The 24,029-nt window shown below is 40.8% G+C and overlaps 1 protein-coding gene across 1 annotated transcript; it reads right to left on the reverse strand.

Annotated features, from left to right (window-relative positions):
* Window positions 1–2,773: 2,773 nt before the first annotated feature.
* On the reverse strand, window positions 2,774–23,045 carry LOC124861778 (A disintegrin and metalloproteinase with thrombospondin motifs 5). The gene is made up of 8 exons (XM_047355711.1): window positions 21,680–23,045; window positions 10,976–11,108; window positions 10,167–10,334; window positions 9,273–9,556; window positions 7,910–8,096; window positions 7,658–7,833; window positions 7,405–7,580; window positions 2,774–7,140 (listed from the first exon to the last, which is right to left on the reverse strand). The coding sequence occupies exons 1-8, from the start codon at window positions 22,742–22,744 to the stop codon at window positions 6,456–6,458; spliced, it is 2,874 nt and encodes a 957-aa protein (XP_047211667.1). The 5' UTR covers window positions 22,745–23,045; the 3' UTR covers window positions 2,774–6,455.
* Between the last annotated feature and the right edge of the window lie 984 nt (window positions 23,046–24,029).

Here is a 24,029-nt window from a genome sequence, read left to right on the forward strand (position 1 = left end):
CCAACCCCTGTAGTTCTGAGCAAATTGGAGCTGACCTTTCTTGTGCCGTTGGGTCAGCAGTGGTGTAGGTGTTGGAGTTCAGGAATGGAGCTCATCAAGTCTTGCAGCCTTTCGAGGTTTTTTTTTTTTACTGCCCTGTACCATGTTTACCTTAGGAGTTTAGAGGCGGCAACTGATAACTTCCCTTTTTGCCACATTCCGGTGTTGCTTCGGTTCCTTTCAATGTCTGAACTTTGCTTCTAACTGTGTCTCCATCAAGATTCAAGGCCTTTGCTAAAGTATGTTTGGCCCTTTTGTATGAGCAAAACTGATATTTTCCCAGGATATTTTTGACAAATGCCTTGACTTTGCCTTATTTCTAGCATGTAATGAAACACTAACCTCCCCAGTCCAGGTTACTGACGGGTTCTGTCTCCAGCACACCTCATGCAGCTAACGAAGGCCCCGATTGGCTTGATCAGGTGTACTTGAGACAGACCACACCTGTTTTCCAAAGTGTTCTCTTGTGAAGCCATGCACACATTTGTATTCTTGCATGCTATTAAGACTAAAATTACAATTGAAAGTAGGATTAAAGCTTGCGTAATGGCAGCAACTCATAAAAACACATGTACAGTCATTAACATGTAAACCAGTCTGCAGAGATTTCAATGACACGGACACAAAAGTGTTTAAATATATAGATTTTATATACATTTATTCATGTGGATGACTAGAAAAGAAAACTCTATATTCTTACATATGATTATTTCACCACAGTCATATTCCTAAAGTTAAATAGTAATTTGATACAAAATTACTATAATAAATAAAACTCATCTCATTGTTTCTTTATTCACACGTAGCAGTTGTACAAACAATAAATTACAAGTTCAGTGCTGTGTTTCCAGCGGTCTGCAACAGGCATTTCCCCACTGGAGGAGTCAGAGAAGGTTGTTTTTTATGTCCAAAATACAAAAATATGTGTAATTGTTAGATTCTTTTACATATCTATATATATTTATATATCTATATATATAGATATATATCTATAGATCTATATAGATATATATTTATATATCTATATATATAGATATATATCTATAGATCTATATAGATATATATTTATATATCTATATATATAGATATATCTATATAGATCTATATCTATATAGATCTATATCTATATAGATCTATATCTATATAGATCTATATCTATATATAGATCTATATCTATATATATATATCTATATCTATATCTATATCTATAGATATAGATATAGATATAGATATATATATCTATATCTATATCTATATCTATATCTATATATATATATATATGCTTTAACACTTAAATGTATATGAGCAATCTATGTATTGTACAAACATGTACTTTGTCAATCTGTAATGTGTGAGGCCATTCGGTTGCAAGCTGACCTGGGTCTTGCGTCTAAAGTGTTTCGTATTTGTTGGTTGCATGGTTTGTCACTTAGGAAAGTGTGATGGGTGCTAGGTATTTTAACACAATTACAGGTAGGTGTTTCTTATGTCCAGTACATATGCAGCTTACTTTGATCTGCTTTGTTAAAGTTGAGAGCTGAGGTAATGTTGTCAGGAGTGCCATTCATTTTTTGCACAAATGAATGGTCTCATAATAGTACAGTGATTTGAAAATTTTTTTGTCCCCTTGCAGATTTTCTTCTGTTTTTGCTTGAATGTTTCAGATGAACAAACAAATCTTAATATCAGACAAAGATGATCAGTAAATCCATTGGTGCATGATGTGCTGCTTTCTGAGGATGCCAACTTCATGCTGTCTGACAGGTACTGTTTACATTATTCCTTGATTCAATAGATCAGTTCCATTTAACTAATTTTAACGAATCTGTAGGATCAAGAAGTCAGTTAAAAAGAACCTGTCTGACAACATGAAGTAGGCCAAACTAGTCACCACATCATGCCCAGATCTAAAAACAAAAAGAGAAAAACTCTGCATGAAACCAAATACTTTTTCATGGCACTATATATTGTCTAGAAAGGAAGCGGATGCACACTCTGCTGAATTACCAGAATAAAGGTAATGTCACAAAGATAGGTGGAGGATTGTCAGGAGTTCGTTCACTTGAATTACAGAAGAGGATATTCCTCTTCTTCAGTACATAGCATATTGTCTTATAATCAAGATATTTTTTTTCCTTAAAGCAACAGTTATAAAGTACACTTTTTAAATCCTTTTTTGGAGATATAGCTGAGACTATTGATACCATAATCAAATACTGTGTGCCCTCAGGCCACGACCTGTTAGCTAAGCATAGCATTAAAAAGTGAAGTGGGGAAACATGAAAAGAAGACATGACAGTTTTGGAAAAGTGAACATCAAAAATACATGTAGAAAAATACACTTTCCAAATTCGAAAGTAGTAGAATGTCAGACAAAAAATTAGCTTAAAATCAATTTCATGGTTTTATTTTAAATATATTGTTCTTTTAATTGTGTTTGTGTACTGGACTATGTCGTTTAAAATTTAAAAAAAGGGGGCTTTGAAACTTTAGATTTGGAAAATATTAAGTCAGAAAAATTAAATTAAAGGTTCTGTTTCGTTTTACTTACAACTAATGTTAGGCTCTTGAATGGGGTAAGAACGCTGTCAAAAACAACGTGTATGTAAAGACGGAAATATGTGCATATTAGTCAATAGTTGTGCATAAGTAAAATCCAAAAGAGGTATTGTATATTTCCTCTATAAGAATACAAAATAAAATGTTACAGCTTCAAGAAATTGCAAACACAAAGTTCAAGTTTACAGTTGTGGTTTATTCTTTATGAAAACAATATGCTATAACAGTTTGTGAATACGATTTCTTTTCTATGAGAATAGAAAAATATGCAATACCTCTTTTGGATTTTATTTATGCACAACGATTGACTAATATGTACACATTTCCATCTTTACATACACATTGTTTTTGACAGCGTTCTTACCTCATACTCTTGGTCATTTACCTTTGCAAATATATACCCAAATGTTGCAATTATGTTCCAACCTACTCGCATTTTGTACCCTGAAACAAACCATTTAATTATTTTCTGAGGATTGATTATTTTTTAGTTTATTGTGTTCCAGTTTGGACCAAAATACGATATTAAAATTGAAATAGAGGATTTATCATAGATATTATTTTTGGAGTTGCATACCAAGTTTTCATACACTAGACTATGAGTAGTCTTTGGGTAATGATTTTAAATCACTGGTTGTCATGATGGGAAGAAAATGTCCATAAAACGGGTACAAAAATCAACATAGTTGGTACAAACCGTCGTGAGACAGGTGGTTCCTTTTTATACCTAAAAAAGTTCGACATGTAAAGACCAAAAAAGCAAAGGTATGAATGGCGAAGCGTTGAAATGACCAGTGCTGAGCAGATATTATGCTAGTAAAAAAAAAAGGAAGAAAGAACTAATCTGCTAAAAGGCGACATTAGCATCTCCCTTTCTGTCACTGCAAGTTTTCAGGGCACACACTGTCATATCAGAGTTCACTGTTAACCCGATAAACACACAAAAACAGAATAAATTCCAGTTCCCATAAGACAAAGCATGCAACCTTAAGAAATGATTGAAGACGGTTCAAAACACAGAGCAGAAAACAGAAAAGTCATGGTACATGATGAATGAATGTCCTAGCTCAGGCTCTGTCAGGTTTCCCCCACCTTTTTACTCTATGCTGATGATTATCAAAATTGGTAGGAGCAATACTTCTGTCTTTAATGTGACCTTTCAGCCCACTTTTTAAGGGAGGTATTAAGGAGACGTACCCGATAGTGTCCTAAGACACCTTCTACCCAGGTTAGCTGTCATGAGCGAAGTAAATGAGGAAGTCTGAAGTTGACTAACTGTTGTTACTCCTCTGAGCTGTCAGTGGAGGTAGTCAGAGCCAAGTTGGGGACATGTGAAGTAGGGTAATCTAACCACTCAGGTTTTTGCAATGCGGCCCTGGGAGTTAATATGTGAAGCAAACACCAGCATTGTGGTGAGCTACCTCTGTTTGGCTTGTGTGCATTCACAAGAATGTCCTTTTCTTCCCAGCTAAGACACAGCTGACACTCTAAAGTTCTACTGCCGGTACCCTGGTGCCAGTAATTAGCTACCTCAACTATTGAGCCTCCTCTTTCATTCTAGATCCTTTCCACTCTCATACGGACATCATGAAGATGCTCTGAACGTATAAAATCTTTTCATTCCCATCTTTCCCATCAGTCAAACAAGATTCATGTAGTAAGAAAATCGATTACATGTTTTCATTGGTATAATACATGAGTTGATGTTTTGGTTTCAGTGTTTTCTTCTGCTTGTTTGTACCACCTAAATGTTTGAGATTAACAACAAATTTTAACATGAGACAAAGATAACCTGAATAAATACAAAAAGGTGTTTGAATATGATGATTTTATTCATTAAGGAAAAAACTTTCCAAACCGGCCTGGCGCTATGTGAAAATGTAATCACTTCTATATGTTAAATTACTAATTAAATGTGATTACCACATCATTAGGGAAGCTGAATTCAATGTCAGGAGCCACACACAGGCCTGATTACTATTAGACCTGTAGAATAAAAAAAAATACTTTAAACAGAACCTGTCTGACAACACGAAGGAGGCTAGAAGATCACAAAAAGCAACACATCACACCCCGATCTAAAGAAATTCAAGAAAAGATGAGAGATAAAGTTACTGACATCCGTAAGTCTGGAAGACGTTACAAAGCCATTTCTAAGGCTTTGAGGCTCAACAGAACCACACTGAGTATCATTATCTACAAATGGAAAAAACATGGAACAGTGGTGAACCTTCCCAGGTTGTTATTCCAAGGGTGCATCGACGGCTCATCCAGGAGGTCACAAAAGAACCCAAAACATGCCTCACTGACCTCAGTTAGGGTCATTGTTCATGGTTCAAAAATAAGAAAGACCATCCATTGGAACATTTCAAGGGAAAACACTGCTGACCCAAAAGAAATCAAGGTCCATCTTACATTTGCCAAAAAACATCTTAATCTCCAAGACGTTGGTAAAATATTCTGTAGACTGATGAGACAAAAGTTGCCTGCAGTCAAACATGGTTGTGGAATTGTGATGGTGTGAGGCTTCTTCAGGACCTGGACAACTTGCCATATTTGATGAAACCATGAATTCTTCTATCTAGCAGGGAATCCTGAATAAAAAAAGTCCAACCATTAGCCTGTGAAGATCAAGCAATCCTGGGTCATTTAGCAAGACAACGATCCAAAGCACACCAACAACATTGAAAGGCTCAAACAATAGTGGATTTTGGTCTGAATTTGAATCCAGCTGAGATACTGTGGCATAACGTTAAACAGGCCTTCATACTAAAAAACCCTACAGTTTGGTTGAATTAAAACAATTCTGTGATGATATTGCTCCATGGGAATGTAAAAAGGCTCATTTAGTTACTGCAAATACTTGATGGTAGTTGTTACTACCAAAGATGGCACAACCACTTGTTAGAACTATGGGGCAACTACTTTTTCACAAAGAGCCTGGTAGGTATGGGTAGTTTTTTCTCCTTAATAAATGAAATCATCATTAAAAACAGCTTTTAGTCTTTACTCAGGTAATCTTTGTCTAAAATTGTAATTTGTTTGCTAATGTGGAACATGTAAGAGAGACAAAAAAGTAAGATCAGAAGAATCGTGAAAGGGGGGAAATTTTTTCTCACTACTGTATTTAGGGGAAAATTACTGATGAACTATCGGAAGATGGGAACCTCCCATTAATGGCAAGAAATGTATAATTAACAATGTAGCTGTTTCTTAGCCACACCTTGTAAGATTGCCACAAAGATGGGCAACGATCCAGTGAATGACTGTTTTTTAATCATTCTTCCAACAGATTATAAATTAAAAAATGTTCAGCAATCCATAATCTGAGTTACTGCAGACAGAAAAAAGAAATATTGAGTGCTACCCATTGTTGGGGCTATTGTCTCGCACAAATTCAGGACAAAGGACAAAGCAGTGCAAGCTGACTGACAACAGCACTTAGAAGCAGAAAAAGACACTCATGCCATAACAGGGCAAGACTCACTAAGCCTCCAGGGTTTGGAGGGTGAAGTAAAGACAACCAGTTATTGTCCATGTGGAAACTGCATGCAACTTGACGACTTAGCTATGCCAGGGATAGGCCAGGGCGATAGCTCTTTGTTTTGTTAATGTTCTGCATAGCTAGAAGGATTCCAGGTCATTCCTACATCAAATGTAGTCCTTTTCATGTTTTCCAGTCTATCTATAAATCTCCTAGTGTCTGATCCTGGCTTTATTCACCAACATTCATTATTCTCTTTAAGACTCCACATCTTAAATTCACTCGTTCAAAGTCCTACATCCAAAACTTGAGATCTATTTAGATCTATTGAATAAAACGTCTCTTTACATCCATCTTCTCCTGCTCCGCTGCTTCAGCATTTCTTCACTAAACAGTGTTTGAAGGCAGAGGGGCGGGCGTTCAGAATGCAGCCCTTAGACAGTCTGCCATCCTGGTCTTTGCACTGTACCGTTCGGCTCTGCCAGCCGGTATCACAAGTTCTGGAGCATGTCATCCAAGGTCCCATTACCCACTCGGGACCTGGAGGAGGGGTTGAGGGAACAGGACCTGTAGTTGGCCTTAGGGCTAAAGCAGCGGGAGTAGAGGAAGCGGTAGTGGTGCTAATAGTTGTGCTAAACGTGGTGGATCTTGTTGTGGTAGACGTTGTGGTGGTGCTCTGCAAAGAGGTCAACTTTGAATTTAAATGCTGCTGTGGGGCTGTCCACCTCGGCATGTAGAAACTATAACGGACATCAAGGGGCTTTTTTGCATCTGTAGCTAGAATCTGGACCACCAAAGCTTCTTTGATAGCCCCAGGACCCATGCTGTGGAGCCACTCATCATGCTGAGTCCAGCCACTGTAGTTGAGCAAAGAACCGTTGAGTGGGATGATCGTCTCTGAGGTGGAGATCATGAACTTGCCATTTAGGAGGTACTCGCTGCCGGGCCGCCGGAGGGCCATGTAGGCGGTGAAGCGGGTCTGGTCCTTGGCAAGGTGCTGACGGACTTTGATGTGAGTAGACCCTGCGGGGATCTTCACTATGTCAGTGTAGCCTTTGCTGTTTGATGGGAGAAAAGGTAGAGGAGATAATATAACTGGCTGTGTTGAAAAAAACAGTTTAAGGCAAGAGTTAGGACTGAATAAGTTAAAGCATTCATGAAAGAACCCAACAAGTAATTCCAAATTAGCTTTAAATAAAAAAAAAACAGTCATAATCAGATGTCAGAGATAGTTAATATGCCTTTAAACTCAAGTAAGCCTCAATAATCAACGATCTTCAAAGGTTTAAACCTTAAATTGTGATAATTTCTCATAATCTCACCTCTTCTTGGTGAAGTTCCCAACGACCCGTATACATCCCAGGTTGTCGCCTCCACATATACCACATTTGTCAAACTGAAGCTTGGAACCAATGATGCCATCGCAGCCAGTGCGTATGCATTTCCCTTTCACGCACACCGAGCTGCTGTGAGGACGACACTCGGTCCCATCCAGTACCTGAACGCAGAAAGCCACAACATTATTTTCCCTTTCTTTATGAAACAGCTGGTACCTTAGCTGTGCAGCTTTCTCACCCTCTGAGAGAACACCACGTAGTAGCCCGTTCCTTTTGCTCTGCATGTTAGCTTGCACACATCTTTAGGGAGAACTCCTGCATACTTAGGCACCCACTCGACAAAGGTCTTTACCCCTTTGGGGTCTGTCTGGGGACCATTACGGACTTCACACTGTTCTTGACGGAAACTCTTACCTACAGAAACAAAATACTTGTAATAAACAATTGATCTCTTATCGCATTTCAATCTTTCCTGCACTGTTTCACTCACTTGAGGCTGGGCACAGTGGAAAGACATTACAAGTCCGATAGATGGCTCTCTTTCCTATGCAGTAACGCCCGTTGTTTCGTGGTGCCGGGTTGTTGCACAGACGCTGAGCAAACTGCACCCCGCCGCCGCAAGTTCTGGAGCATGCACCCCAAGGTCCCCAAGAACTCCAGCTGCCGTGGTTGGATGCCTGGGAGGGGGTAAAGCCAAATTGAGGGAAGACGAGTGGAAAAATGAATAAGATGAGGGAGAACTATCAAGAGATATCGGATGCATGAGACGCTGTCAGCCAAACCATGTGTTTTAGAAAAAGCTAGCGAGAGATCTTTCATAAATAAAAATGTATCCTTCACTGGAGTCTAAAAAGGAATCTACCGTGATGTGATGAATACCAACGTCTGGTGACAGACACATGGTGTGCCAGGGAATTATCCGAATTAAATTCTTCACATATTTCCACTTGTTTATGAGTCATCACTGAGGAAAATCACTGGATAAGTAATACTTCAGCTCTTTTCCAAATGCTCTACAGGAGGAACTTTTCTGTGCACAGTCCCTTTGGAAAATGTTTACTACCCCTTTATCTTTTGCACATTTTCTCACCTTCCAACCAGAAATTCTATGTATTTTATTGGGACAATATAATTATAAAGTGGATGGAAAATGATACAGTTTAGAAAACTGACATGCATTTGTATTCAGTCATCCTGAGTCAACACTTTAAAGAACACCCTTTGCTGCAGTTACAGCTTCAGATCTTTTGAGGTATGTGGGGTACAGGATTTGTTGAGGGTGATATGCATGCCACCAAACCTTTTAGAGAACTAAAATACACTGAAGTTTGTTGTAATGTAATGTGTTTTTGCAAGGCACTGTATGTCTTTATTGCAATTAGGCCACTTCTTTCCATTTCAAAAGCTTATAAGCTCATACAGAAGAAAATGTAGATGGATTGAAGATCGTAGGTCTGAAACAGTAGGGGTAGGGTTTATGTTGTTATGAGTGATAAACTGGGAAGTAACCAAAATGAAGCCAGTCACCACTTGGGCTGCATCCACCCATGCAGTTGTCTGCCAAGGGTCAGATTATGCTCATCAAACATCATGTAACAGACAAACATAAAATAAATGTTCTTTGCAGCCCTTTTTCTAAACGCCTTAATTCTTTTTAACTTTCAGCATCTTTTTCTTCCCCTGCTCATAGTCTGCCAGGAGCAGATTTGGTGTCCTTGCAGTCAAACTTTAATTACATCTTTATGAATAAGGCCAGAGTAGCTGTCACATAAATAAGGCAGTCCACACAGTGATTCCAGATAAAGAATCTCTTCCTTTTTTTTTCACATTCTGGTAGCAATCATCCCCCTTACCGAATATTGCTTCTTTCGGGTCTTGTCCACACACTTTCCCTGCAGGCAGATGCGCCCTTTCCCGCACTGTGTTCCCTCCACCGCTGGAAGCTTCTTTGTCAGACACACCATCTGTCCCTGGCGAATCACGGCGCACCAGAGGCGGGAACATACGTCCATTCCCGGACAGACCGTGTATTCGGGCCCGAAGGCCAGGCGACACTGTTGGATGGCATCGTAGCTTTGGCCTGGGAGCTCTTCTGGCCCGGGGAGGGGCTGACGAGGAGAGTCGAGGAGACACTCGGCTGTTGAAGCATGGAAAGAATGAGGCACAAATAAAATCCTGGACTGTTAACAACACATTTCAGTATATTCTGGCATTGTATTTAAGGCTTTGTAACCCTGCATAAAAATTTGCAACAAACTGAAGCTTTAAACGGCACATAGAATGCTCTACAGATCTGTGCATGCACAATCTTAATAAACTAGGCCTGTAATACTTTAGACTCAATAAAAGCCCTGCAGCTGCCACAACAGATCCTGCCAAGCCTAAAATTATAGTGTTGGTACATGAATTATGCCAAAAGCCTTGGAACCGTGCAAAGTGTCAGCAGCAATGCTTTATAGCTGTCATGAATGAAACTGCTGGATGAAACTGGAACACGAAGCATGAACCATTTTAATCTTTGGCTGCACTGCAGCTACAATCTTTAAGGTTTATATGATTGTATATAATGTCTACTAATTGACATTGTAGCTTTTTAGATAGAAAACAGCTCTAAGTGATTCCTATCATCAGTTAAATGACCATGGATGGAAACTGGAAATAGAGAAATATCAGCTAAGCAACTGGTATATTTGTAAGGGGGCACGGTATTTATATGTGTTAGTCTCCAGCATTTTTGTTTTACTCACCATTTCCATCATCAAAGAAGTCAGTGATGGTCGATGAGGTGCAGCGGCTCCAGGGTTTGGAGGCATCAATGGAGGTGAGAATGGAGGACATGAGCTGCTTGTGACTGTTGACCCCAAAGCGCTCCTCGCAGAACTTCGAATCATCATGGGACAATCCAAGCAGATGACCTGTAACCCAGATAGAGATTAGATAGAATGAGCAACATGATATATAGCTTTAGAAGAAAAGTTATAGCATATGTGCATTTCTGCACACTGAGAAAACTAAAACTAATCTTGGAGAATTTCTTTTGCACAGTTAAATTACATTATGCAAGTATCCAATAAGCCAATGCTGTTATGAATCAGGCCTTTATGGTTGAGTAGACAGACAGAAGACATTCATCACTAAAAAGGAAATGACAGCCTGCTGAGAGTTTGCCAAAAGACACGCTTTAACAGTCAGACTGCAGGAAGCAAATATCTCTGATATGATCTGACCGCATGAAAACAGAGTTTCCACAAATGTTTGTGGCTGAAACCAGGCACTAATAATTCCTAATGCAAATAAGGGGATGGTAGAATCATTATGTGTTGTTTTTGTTCCACATCAAACTGTGCACCATTTAATTTCAGTAAGGTGAGGAATGTCAGGACCTGTCTTCAATAGGTGAATGCACCATGCAGCAGGAATCCAAAAAGAAAACAAAACGGAGTGTTCAGTTTACGAGGTGAATGACGTGATTTTTAATCCACAAGAAGGATGTGCTGACAGAGGTGCATTTGCATGCCCCAGCGTGATCTTGGTTCTTTTCTGTGTTCATGCCTACCAATCTCATGAGCAACGGTGAATGCAGCGTGAAGACCATCGTCCTCGATGACGGCGCAGCTTCTCTCTGGAGAGCAGATGGTGCCGACGTCCGCCATGCCCAGGGTGTCGCAGGAGTGGTGGCCACATAGATCCTGGACAAAGGAAATGATGCATATCTAAATCATTGCTTAAAGGGCAAAAAAAAACAAAAACATATAAATGTTATATATGAAATAAAGAAATCAAAATCAGCCATTTTACTAATTTGTAATTTGAGGCACTTTTGGACGAGAGAAAATCATTTGTAGTCAGTTCTGTATTAAAAACAGGAAGTGAGTACCGTATATGGATAATTACATATCAAACGCAATGTTAATACACAAGCACTGTTTTCCTAATTTTAAAAAGCACATTCTTCAATGACAATATGTCAAATTAGTTTGTGCCACTTATTGGTGACACAGAAAAACAATGGGGTGGGAACTTTTGCTACTAAGATCATCTCCTCCCCCACAAAAAAACTGCCTATCTTTTGGAAACAATTTTTCCCCAGGATAATGAAACAATTTAGATCTTGGATTTAAGGGAAAGAGCAACACAAACCTAAAAGATGAGGACACAATATATTTCATTCCATGGCTATGATAGATAGCTTGGGCAGTGAGTAAACAGCCAGGCCACAAAGTAAAGTTTAGGAGTTGTTTGTGAGCATAAAGTTTATCAGGTAAGAAAATGCTTCTTTTTAAGGGCTTTTCACTTTTCTGTGTCGTCTGTCAGTACAAAAATCCGGTTGGTGTCAACACATTGCATTAGAACAACAACTGCTCTCTCTAACCATTCCTTCCTTATGTGTAGAAAAGTGAGACTTGCACAACTACTGCCTGGCTCGCTAGTATTCTGGTGACACAAGGGAAACAGTGGCTCAGGAACTAGATTAGTCATCTTGCTATCCGAATGTTGTGGCTTGTGCCACAGAAACACAAGGCCAAGTTACCTGCTGATCTGAGGATCGTTGTATTAATGCGTGTACGTTGTTGAGTGCGACTGGTTGAACGTGGCTCTACTGTTAAATGCTTTGAGTCGGTGTTATGACTAGAAAAGTGTTATACAATTTTAGTCTATTTACTCAGTTGTTGCAAGGAAGTTCACATAGCTGCGCAAATCAGAGTAAGTATCGAAGCAGAAATTGCAATGCCAATTCGAATGATGCCAGAACTTTAGCGTTTCAAATTAAAGCTTTCGTCACAAGTGATCATCGAACACTGTGGTAAAATAAGTCAGATTGTGCTCCAGCAGAGTGCTTTTAAATCCCACCCTAGGGATGCTGTTATGTCTTCAAGGTACTGCATTTCTCCTGATTTCTGTCCTGCTTACTGAGCAAATTACCATTTAAATCTTCACTTTGGGTCACTTTTCTATCACTGCTCTTGTGTTAGGTGGCCACTATGTTTGCCACATTGATGTCTGAGCTTGGCGGAAACATAACGTCATTCTCAGGAAACTTTAAGCTGTCGTTCTTGGCTACCATGTGGTCACTTTTCTTGAATTTGTTTTCCCCCACATATTTCTCGATTTTGGCAAAGAAAATATAACTATTGAAAACTACAAGTCTGAACAGACTTGTAAAAGTGTTCACATATGCCCTTTAATCCCCCCTAATGTTTCCTTTTTAGTTTTATGATTACCAATAAATCCAAAGTATGCTTCCCCTTCAAGCGGTTGTCAACTTTCTGTCACCTTATTTTCCTCCCATCAGAATCTTTAACCAGTTCCATTAAGTGCTGATGTTGTAGAGGGGACTTTGATTCCTGTTTCCCTCCTATGGCTCATAAACAGTCCCTGTCTGCCTCGAAACAAGTATTGATCCCTGCTTTGATTCCCACACATGTCCATGCAGATGAGGCCTCAGGCTCTACAGCCTGCCCTCGCTGAGAGCAGAGATAAATCCACTAATCATACCACCACATCTTCGCCCACCAGTGCCTGTGCACGCTCATACACACAACAGCTCAGAGAGTACATTTTGACTAGGGACGTGCATGGATGCATGTGGACAGACTTCTATATGAGTGAACATTAGAACATAAAGGCACACACATGTCCCAGGGAAAAGATGAATCGTCATGTTAAGTGGTGCTGACAGGCCTGCTGGGTCGTGTGTGAGAGACTCTGTGGGGAGGGTGTTTACCCGTTCCGGTGTGATCGGCTTGGAACAAACACCCTTGTGTTGTGCACTCTCACACATGACTGACTGGGTGGGACACAGAAGCACACACACACACCAACTGTGATAACTACATTTAAGTGGATGGCCGCACTTTTGCACATACAGAGAATGCAAAAATGCTGACGCTCACAGCACATACACACTCATTATAGTGAACAGGAAGCGTCTGCCAGCTGACTGCTGGATACATGAGAAGCAAACAAAGGCCAATTCTGACTGCATGGATGGCTTCTGAGAGCCAAAGTTTCTCTGTACTTGTCTGTGCGCAGACAGGCATGACGACAGTAGAGGAGAACTGCTGTACTTTGATCAGAAAGTTGGGGATGTCTAGAGAAGTTTGACTACTTTTCTTTTCCCCGTTTCTCACCTCCTCTCAATATAACTTTTAAATTAATTTTTCCTCTCCTTGATTCTTGCATGAGATCCGTTTCAAGCACACCTGGATCTATGCAGGTACAACAGTGTAAAAGGAAATGTGTGGGCAAAAATTGTGGATCTCCTGCTAAATAGTGACATGTGAATAACACCCGAATAAACCTCAAACCCTTGTCTAATTCCCTCCTCTGTCAAGACTCAGCCAAGACTTGCTTTTTTATCCAGAGGGCTCTGAAGGAAAGAAAAAAAACAAAACAGGGAGGACTGGAGGCAAACAAAAATAAGTTCAGGTATCAGCTGCCGGGGGAAAAGGATGGAGTTGTGCCGGAAATTAATTTGAAGAACAGAGGGAACAAGGGGTTACAGTAATATTGGCAGAAACAACAGGAGAACAGGTGGGACGCTGGCTTGCAAAAGTCAGGGCCTCGATCACAGCTGTGCTTGTGTGTGTGAGGTATGAGACCACTTGAAATCTAAGCCAGCGCTGGTGTTAAGCAAACAGAGCCAGACACACACACATACTCAAACGTTCCTCTTGGAGAAGGTTTAGCTCACTCTAGAAACCACTGCCAGGTGATTCCAGCAAACCCAGAGAAAACACAGAGCCACAGGTGATTTCCCTATTTCATTCTTATTTTCTTCCTTATCTGCTTCCTAATTATCTTTCTCTCCATTTGCCTTCATGTCCTCCCTTCTTGCATCCATTTTTTTCTTCATTGTGTTTTTCCTTTATTTCTCTCCATGTCATTTCTTACTTCCTACCATAAATCCCAGCTCCACAATGTCTTTTGTAATTTATTTTGTGCCCGACCTCTCTTCCTTACTTATGTCCTCTCTTTTTCCCCCTGGAGTGTCCTTCCTTCCCTCTTTCTTTTGTCGTATCTCCCTTCATTCTTTCTAAAATCTTTCTCCCTCCCATTTTCCTTCCAGTTTCTGTTTTTTTCCAGGTTCTTAGTGATTGCTGATTAAAGAAAGATATGCCATAAATTCATAGCAAACTTCTGTATTTTATAATGTTTTTTAAATGAAAGCAGGAATAGACAGTCTGGAAAAATTCCTAATTTTTACATAAAACCTTTGTAGGAGTCCTGGCTAAACTAGGGGGTTTAAACAGTGCTTTAGATGTTTTAATAAGCTAAACATCAGCATTGTTATGAAATGTCTTTTAGCATTTTGATATTAGCATTTAGCCCTTTGTCAGTGGCCTAGCTAGCACTAGCTTAGACTAGCTTAGCACATACGAATATCCCATCAAAGTTGATGGAAACCTACTTAAATTTATATGACATTAGCTTTAAAAGAACATAATTTTATGGTCTTTTAAAACCATAACACAATAATTGATATCTTTGATAGTTTCATCTTAGCTCATACTAGGGTTGCCAACTCCTTGATAAATAAATAAGGGACACCTCCTGGTAGGGCTAATCAACCCCACTGTCTGCACCTCTACCGGCCTGGTGATTTTTTTTCACCCTTTTTCTTTGTGTGAAATGACTTTGGAAACATTGGACTCGAACCCAAGTTTAATTCGATGCATGTTTTGACTGATACAAATATCCATGGAAAAACAATTATACAGAAATTTATAAAATAATTTATTCTTTTTGCAAAATAAAATTACTAGACAAAAACAAATATCCTTCTAAAATAAATAAACCACTATTGAAAAGACCTCCGTCCTGCTTAACCTAAAACAATATAAAAAAGCATAACAGTATAATGCAAAACATTTTCATAATAGTGCATTTAGTGCAAACAAAAAGTCTGTAGAAAAGTTGTAACCATAAACACTTGTGCCTTAAAGGCCATGACTGTACAGGTGTAGTGAAAAAAATATTGAACTAGTGAACTAAAAACTGCAGTTCTGAATTATGTGGAAACAACCTATTTTTTCCATTTATATTTCATTTGAGCTCTTGCTGCTGCAAGGAGTTGTTTGCTTTTCAGGACTACCGAGTAAAACTCTGAGCAGGACATTTCATTAATTAGACTGACAATAAGCTCAGTTCTCATTAATTCTGTAGAACATTTGTTCCTCACATCAGTCCACTTATTTTTCATGATGGAGAAAATATTTTACACAAACCCACTAGAAGAAGGGATGCTGAGGACAAAGGGTACAATAGCCTGGATGTTGGGGATGTTAGCTGCCTGAAGAACTTGCATCCACCTCTCTGCTGTTCCACTGGACTGACACTTCGCCTTTTCCCAAGAGACTGTAGTGAGGCACTCTATCTATCTATCTATCTATCTATCTATCTATCTATCTATCTATCTATCTATCTATCATAAGAGCACAGTTGTAAAAAGCTTTCACGGTGTCCGTAGATCTCCTGCGGCGGAAGCACGGCGCGCTGGTTACGAGCACTGAACAAACACGGGCCTTTTTTGTCACGTAAGCGGCGAGGAGACGCTGGGGAAACCGTATCTGATGGGAAAACGCGAATCGACGTAACACCTGTATCTATCCTTAGCAACAGTACCTGCTGGCCAATGAGATGAGTCGAAATATTCTGTCAGCTCAATGTTCACAGAGCAGGATATGGCTGGTAATGAATTTACCGTAATGTTAAATATAAAGCACTCCATCATTTATTAATTCTATTGACATTTTAGTGAAGATTTTTGATCCACCTAATAATACGGGACTACGTGCGTCCCGTTTCAGCTCAATACGGGACGCGTACTTTTTATTCTAAATACGGGACGATTCCGTTTTTCAAGGGACGGTTGGCAACTCTAGCTCATACTGTTACCAAGCATGCTAAAGTATGGTTTAAACAATGTTTTATTTAGCTTAACGATTAGCATTGTTATAACGCCTTTGTTAGCATTATGATTATCGTAATTTGCATTTAGCAGCACAAGGCCTGACACAAATGTTTTTTAAACCATAACAAAATAACTGCCTTTGATGGCGATATGACCACCTATTAGCTAGCATTGATATGATGTGCTCGTTAGCATATTGACATTAGCATTTAGCAATATCACTGCTTTTGGGCTTTCTAGTAAGACTTTGACTTAGCAAATGTAAATGCTGCTAGTTTAATAGGTAAAATTCCCCACTTATAGAAACAAGTGCTGAGATAGTTCTTTGCAAAAGCATTTGGCTCCATGGCAGATGTCTTCTGATGTTTTTGTCTCATTTAAATATTTGAGCCAGATATCAGACAGAGATGATAAAATGTTGGCAACCTTTTTGGAGGGGAAGTAATTCAGCCACATTGAAGGGTTTCAGCATTAAAGGGGTAATAATTTGAATCTACTTATGGAATCAGGAATCATGATTCTCCTTTAACCTGGATCACATGAATAACAAATCAGAATCCTTGTTTGTCGAAGGTATTTTCTCTTTCTTTACATGGGCACATGAACTCGCTAAAAGTTGGTGCTCATAGAACATTTTCAATCTTGATTGTGAACAGGAATGGGTTATATCTCACATATGCATTTAAGTTTTTAAACTATTTGTTGTTCCATGACAAATCAAGATCCATGGCCAGTTGCATAATGCTGACAGCCAAAGAGCTGAGGTTTTGGCTTAGGGATCCAGGAGCCGTCTGCAGGTTGTCAACATACGCCAGACGAAGTAAAGCATGTGTGAAATATCAAGAGCATTTAAAATAAATAGAGGGACTGACTGCGACGGGGGAAAGGGCTGGGAAATGTACACTTCAATGTACAGACACACAGAGAGGAGACAGTAAATGACACAAGTATGTGGAAGGTTAAGACATTGGGCTGCTTGTGTATTTATAAACATGTTTTCATCTGTCTATATCACACAAAAGCTAAAGTTACCATGACCTTAATAGTAGTTTTCTTCAAATGTTATTTGAGCAGTCTGTACAGAATAAACAGCATTTCTGTAAACATAGAACTCAAACTAATCTGCCCTGCAAAAAATGTTTGTATTCCCCAAAACAACTCAGATTTAAAGAACATTAATGAGAGAAGCAGCCAAGAGGCAATTATGGAAACTCTAGAGGAGCTGCAGAACTGCACAGCTCAGGTGGGAGGATCTGTTGACAGGACATCTATTAGTCATGCACTCCACAAATCTCCTTCCAGCAGGACGACACTAAACAAACAGCCAGAGCCCCATTGGAGTGGTTTATATCAAGGGCCTGGAGTAGACCTTAATCTCATGAAGTGTCTTTGGCAAAGCCAGAATATTAATGTTCCCTTAAGCTCTCAAACAATCTGACTGAGCTACAGCCATTTGGCAAAGAGGAATGGGCAAAATATCAGTCTCTGGATCACACTAAAGTAATTAAATCCTAATAAAATAACAACAAAAATCAAATAAATACATTAAGGTTTGTAGTAGTAACAAGACAAAATGTCAAAGGTTTAAGGAGTATGAATACATCTGCAGGAGACTGAATCTTAAAGTAGGGCATTGTCTGCCATCCAAGCTCACGGCAACCATGCGTAACCTTTAATGTTCCCACACACAGAAACACGCTATCATGTCCCCAGTATCGTCAATGTACCCGTTGTCTTGTTTTGGTGCTGGCATGTGTGGTACTGGGTGACACTGTCGTATGGGTCAGCTCTCTGGGAGTACTGGGTCTTGGAGCAATTAGGCCCAACCACAAAGAGGCGTGTTCCCTTCCAACCCTGTGCCACTTGTAGCCTGCCATGTGGGAACAAAGGGTTGGTCTGACTCAGTCAGGATAGGATCCACTTCAGAGCACCACAGAAAATTAGAGCCTATTTAGAGCTGCTCCAAATACTCAGATAAAAGAACTTACTTTTCACAACTCAGACTTATTTCCCTGAAAACCCTTAAAACATTCTTATTTTTAGATACATCAAACTCACTCTGTTTTCCAACTGAAATACATGAAAACAGGAAGCAAATTATGTTTTTTTTCTTCTTCTGGCATTCTGTCAGTGGAAACATTAATGGTTATAAACCGATTTGCGTGACAACAAACATTTTCTGATCTCTCCTACCCTTGCGAAAAGTAAAATGTGGTGTGGCAATTTGTCCAAGTGGGCTAACTGAAAAGAATGTGGCTAAAATTGACAAATTTTACAACTTTCCCCCACAGTTTAATGCCTATGCAGAAATATGGGTGAAAACAAGTCTGCAGACAAGAGAATCCCAAAGGAATGCAGCTTTTAAATCATGCTTTCACCTATTTGTCAGGAGCTGCTGGTGTGTTTTGAGAGGTGCGTTTCTGCTTTCTGAAATGGTCGACAAAGTAACCAAAACTAATCCAGGTAATAGCCTTTAATAGCCAAAGAGTTTAAAGGTTAAAGTGAGTTTGCCTTAAAGGTGGAATGTTAAGTGTTTATTCTACAAGATGATTGGATTTAAAAGCAGTTTTGTTTCTGCAGGATTTCAACAGATATACACAAACCAGCTACTTTATTGCTAGTACTGGGATGAACCCCCTTTTAACATTCAGAACTGCCTTAATCCTTGATGGTATAGCTTCAACAAGATTTTAGAAACATCTCTTAGAGTTTTCTTTTCCGTATTGAAACATCACAGTTCCAGCAGATATTCCAGCTGCACATCCACATTACATCATCAAGATGCTCTCTTGGATAGAGATCTAGTGACTGTTCAGAGTGCAGTGAACTCATTGTCATGTTCAAGAAAAACATTTGAGATTATTTGAAGTGGCAGGTAAGTTTAGTAATGCCAGGCTAAGCATAACTATTTCCATAAGATCAAGGCTGCATTAATATGATGTAAATTACAGTGCACTGCCTGTCATATTTTATGAGGGTTTCCAGTCCGCTTTCATTCTTTCTTGGTGTCTGGACAGCCGTTTCTGTGCCATGCCAACACCAAACATCCAAAGATTCAACCTCTCTCTCCTTTGGCTCAAAATTTCGGTAAGCCCCATGCAGGTGTAGTGGCAATAGGCTTACTGAGGAACCACTAGATATTTGGGATGCAGAAAATGTGCCACTCTGCCAGATGGCTGACCTCTGGTATGCACTACCAGCTGCCTTGCCAAGGCATCGTTTTGACAGCTAGGCAAGAGTGCAGGAGAGCCAAGACAAGACTTTGCATGGCCTGAACACACCAGAGTCCAAGGCAAGTAAACCACAGTTAACCACCATGACGCCACACCCAGAGAGGTGAAGAATGCATGCAGATTTGCTGCTGCCCTGCGGCTTTGGACCTGGCAGTTAAATGAAGGCTGGAAAGAGGAGGCTAGTGAAAGGGATGGTGAAAGAAGGGTTAGGCGAGTGTGGTCTCAGTAATCGTATGGCCTGAAGGAGGGAGGATGTGTTTGTTTTTCTGACAGCTCCTCCAGTCTTATAATTCCTGGGCTCAGCTCACAGACACTGGGAAAGCAGCAGGGAAAATATGGTGCAAACTGGAGTGACAAAAGACAGAATTAAGAGGATGGGGGGTGAGTAATAGACTGTGATGACAGGCAAACACAATCAAAGTTCAGGGAAGGTGTTTGAGGTACTGATCCTATGAATGTCCGTTCCTGGGAAGAATGCATGGCGGCAGCGGTGGGTGGCGTGCACGCGCCTTAGATCACGCATACTCCGGGGCTGTCAGGGGACTGGGAGGGGGAGGATGGAGACAGAGGAGCTCGCCTAGAAAAACACCAGGCGGAGGAAATAATGTTTTTTAAGGCTGTTTTCAGCATTACGCATGCACCATTCAGCAAAAAGAAGATGTGAAGGGGGAGCATACACACAAATCATTAAATAATTATTAATATATATCATAATTATAACAAAGTTGGACATAGTTGTTCAAATGTGCCAATAATGTAATAAATATATAATTAAATATCTACATGTAAAATCATACAGGATTTTTTCAGTATTTAATTATTTCAATGTTCCTCATGAAATAGATCCTAACATATGACAGTTTAACCTGGGCTACAAGCCCACTTCCGACCAATTATACTGAGTACAGCAGCCTGGGGCTGACGAGTAAATCTGAGAGATAAAATAAATTCATAAATTCATGATATGCTATAGTTAGCTATGGGCCGGTATAAGCTTCTGTATGATAATCTTAATTAAATATACCATAGTTTCACAATACTATGTCAACAAAATATTAAAGCAAGAATAATGAAAGTTATTTTATTCAAAACAGAATAGCAATGATTTAAATTGATGTTGAAATAATATAACGTATTGATTCATAGAGTTATAATATCTTGTTCTCTTGTTTAAAAGGACTTTCCATCATGGAAAAGTTAAGACAGTGGTTTTAAAAACACAATTACATACCATGACACCAATAAGCAGCACATGTCTAGTTGTAGCACATGAGCAGGAAATAATTAAATAAAAAGTAAAATAATTGGATATACTTTTTGTAAACATTTATTATCCATGCATGTTTTTTCTGATTTTAATAAAGTAACATATTTAAGTACTGGTTCCGTCATTTATTTTGTATTAAATTGTGGCATGTTTGGACCTCCATACTTTATTTGGATTGCTTATCCATTATAGGCCGCCAAATGTACTCGATCCACCGAGATCGGGTAAACTGTCAAAATAAAAACAATTTCTGTCACTTGATGTCCATGTGCTTCACACCAGGGCCCAAGGCTTCTCCTCTCTGTGGGGAAATGGTCATGAACATCACCGTTTTACTTACCATATTCAGTGAGTGACGCTTGGCAAACAGGAGAGTAAATTATAAAAGTGCATGCATAAAAAAAATAAAAAATAAAAAGTGAATGCATTTTTCTCTTCAGTGACATCTACTGTTTAGAATAAGAACTGCAGTGAGTGTAAGGAACTTACTACCTATCCTTACTACCACAGCTTAAAGCTGACACACAATACATTTATGAGGTGCTGCTGCAGGCGACAACTAAGTAATTAAATATTTAAATACTATGCAGTTTTGTTTTGTAAACAAAACCAATTTCTATCTATGTATTTGTTTCTAATTCAAAGTATCTTTTCTGCCATAAATTATGAAACTGTTGGACCTCCATTGTTTTACACTGCGTGTTTATTAAGTTACAGCCTGCAACAGCGCAAACTGGGATGTCGCATCACACTGGGACGCAAAGCGTCTCATCCATCCCAGAGCGCACAGGGTGTGCGGAACAAACAGGTGCTCGTGCGTAACAGGCGCGGGCGGAGTTTGTTTACCTGCCTGGTGAAGAGGATGGCTGCGTCGTGGTGATGCTGGTGGTCGTCGTCTAGCGGGTTCTGCTGGTTCTGCCACTTGCAGAAGCTCTTCAGCGTCGCCGCCGCGTTCTTGGATACCTCCAGCCCTTTCTCCTTCTCGGTGACCGTGATCACCTTCACCACGGACAGCCGGATGGGGTTCTCGATGCTGGCATGTCCGTACAGCTTGGAAGCGATTGAGGCCAGTGTGAGCAAGTAGTGGTTCAAGTCCTTGCCGTACTTCTTGGTCATGGTGTCGTCCGCCACCAGGAGCAGCTCCACCTGCCTGGCGCGAGACACCGACCTCTTGCGCCGCGCGCCGGGCTCTTTGACAAGGCGGCTCCACCATCTCCTCCCTTTTGCGCCGTGCCCCTCTTCTCCGTTCCGTCTCCCTCTCCCGCGGTATCGCCTCCGTCCTGCTGCGTTCCTGCGCCCTCTCTTTCCGTCGCGCGTGCCGCAGCTCTCGCGCCCCTCACTCAGCGCCTCGAAGCTGAAGCTTTCGCGCGTGAACACGTGGAGCGCGCTCTCCGCATCCCGGTCGTGCAGAGCGCGCAGGTCGTGCTCGTGTCCTTTCGCCCTGATAATGGGGGTGATGGTGTAGCGCGAGTGGTTGACGGCGAAGTAACCCTCCAGACCTCCTCCGCAGAGGTTAAGGACGGCGAGAGACTCCGGGTTGGAGTTCACCGTCCCGCGGTACGCGCATTCCCGCTGCAGAGGCGCGAGGCTCTGTCCCATCGTAGCGAGCACATAGTGGGGGCTGAAGTGATGCGACAGCACCGACTCATCGCGCTCCATGTCCAGTTGAAAGCGCCTGCCATCCAGGTACACCAGGTAACCCACCTTCCCTCCACCGTTGTAAATCCGATCGATGGTTCGCACTACCCCGTCCGTCTTCCGGGCAGGTGAGAGCAGCGAGCCGCTCGCAGGTGGAAGATAGAACCCCTGGAAGGTAGACACCCCGACTCCAAACTCAACGACGCACAGCAGTAGCAGCAGCAGCCGAAACCAAAGCATGCTCCCGGTCAGAGCGCCAAGGTTCCACAGCATTGTTCACGCAAACCAGAAAAACATTTAGATCTCCGCTAAAACATCCCCGCAGTGGCTGGAAGGGACAACTTTAGGTGGTTGTTGTTGTCCATGCGTAAAGCGCATCCTCTCCCTGTCCGGACCCCTACCCCCTGCACCAGGCGCACAGCAGTGACCAACAGGCGAGAAAACAAAACCATTGAGGAAGAAGTGAGAAAAGGGGGAGAAAATAGAGCGCTACAGAGAAACTGCGCAGCCTGGAAGAGGACTAAGCTGAACTTGGGAGAACAAAAACACAAAGTTTGCTCTTAATAGGACCCGGAGAGGAAAAGTCCTGCCCCCTTTACGCTCAATCACCACTCCTCCACCCCCACCTCCTCTCCCTGCCTCCCTCTCCCTCTTTTCTTCAAATCAGAGTAAAGTCAAGTGGTGGAGGAGAGAAACCTGAACAATGCCTCCACTGGAGTGTTATTGGTGTTTGCAAAAGCACTAGAACCCACATTTTCGCTCTTGCAGCTGTAAACATCAAGACTGACAGGATGATCAGCCTCTGTAATCTCACCAGCATGTTATTTTTATACTTTCAATCTTTTAATAATTGAAGTCCAAAGTGGTTTAGCTTGAGAGTTTCAACAAAAAAAAAAGAGGGAAATGGATAATTCATCACGATGCAGAGAAACTCTGCGAGTTCACTGTTCCCATGCCAGACATTGTTTTGTGTGGTTGTGAGGAAAGCTGTGAGTGCTGCATGACTCCAGTTGGGGGAGAAAATGACTCTGCAGGTGTGTGTCTGGGTCTGGAGCTGTCGTGATTATTTATTGGAGTTCCCCGGCTGGCCTCGTGGGATGTCGTGCAGACGTTTGCTGGAGCTGAAGTCACTGTTTCAGTCGTGCCCAAACACAAACACCCTCCCAGAAGGCTGCTGGCAGGGAAAAAGTGTTTTTAAAAGTTGTGCTTAGTTGCTGAGTCACCTAAAGGTTTTTATTTGTCGGTGTGCACCATGAGCGTTGCTCTCTGCGGATGCAGAACTTCCACCCAACAAACACTCTTTCACATGTCTTGAAAATGCATTGCAAAAGGTCAGAGGTCCAGGAGGGAGACCCAGACATCCCTCTCCTCCGTGACACTGTCTAACTTATCCTTGGGCATCCCAAGGTGTTTCCTCTAAATGAACGTAAGAACATTCAAAGGGGCAGACAGGAGGCATATGGATCAGATGTCTGAACCACCAACAAATTCTTTTTAATTTGGATCAGCAATGTCTCTTATCACCTGCGCAGAGCAACAATACAACTCCAATACAAAA

Source organism: Girardinichthys multiradiatus, chromosome 24 (assembly GCF_021462225.1).
Source record: "Girardinichthys multiradiatus isolate DD_20200921_A chromosome 24, DD_fGirMul_XY1, whole genome shotgun sequence".
Taxonomy (NCBI): domain Eukaryota; kingdom Metazoa; phylum Chordata; class Actinopteri; order Cyprinodontiformes; family Goodeidae; genus Girardinichthys; species Girardinichthys multiradiatus.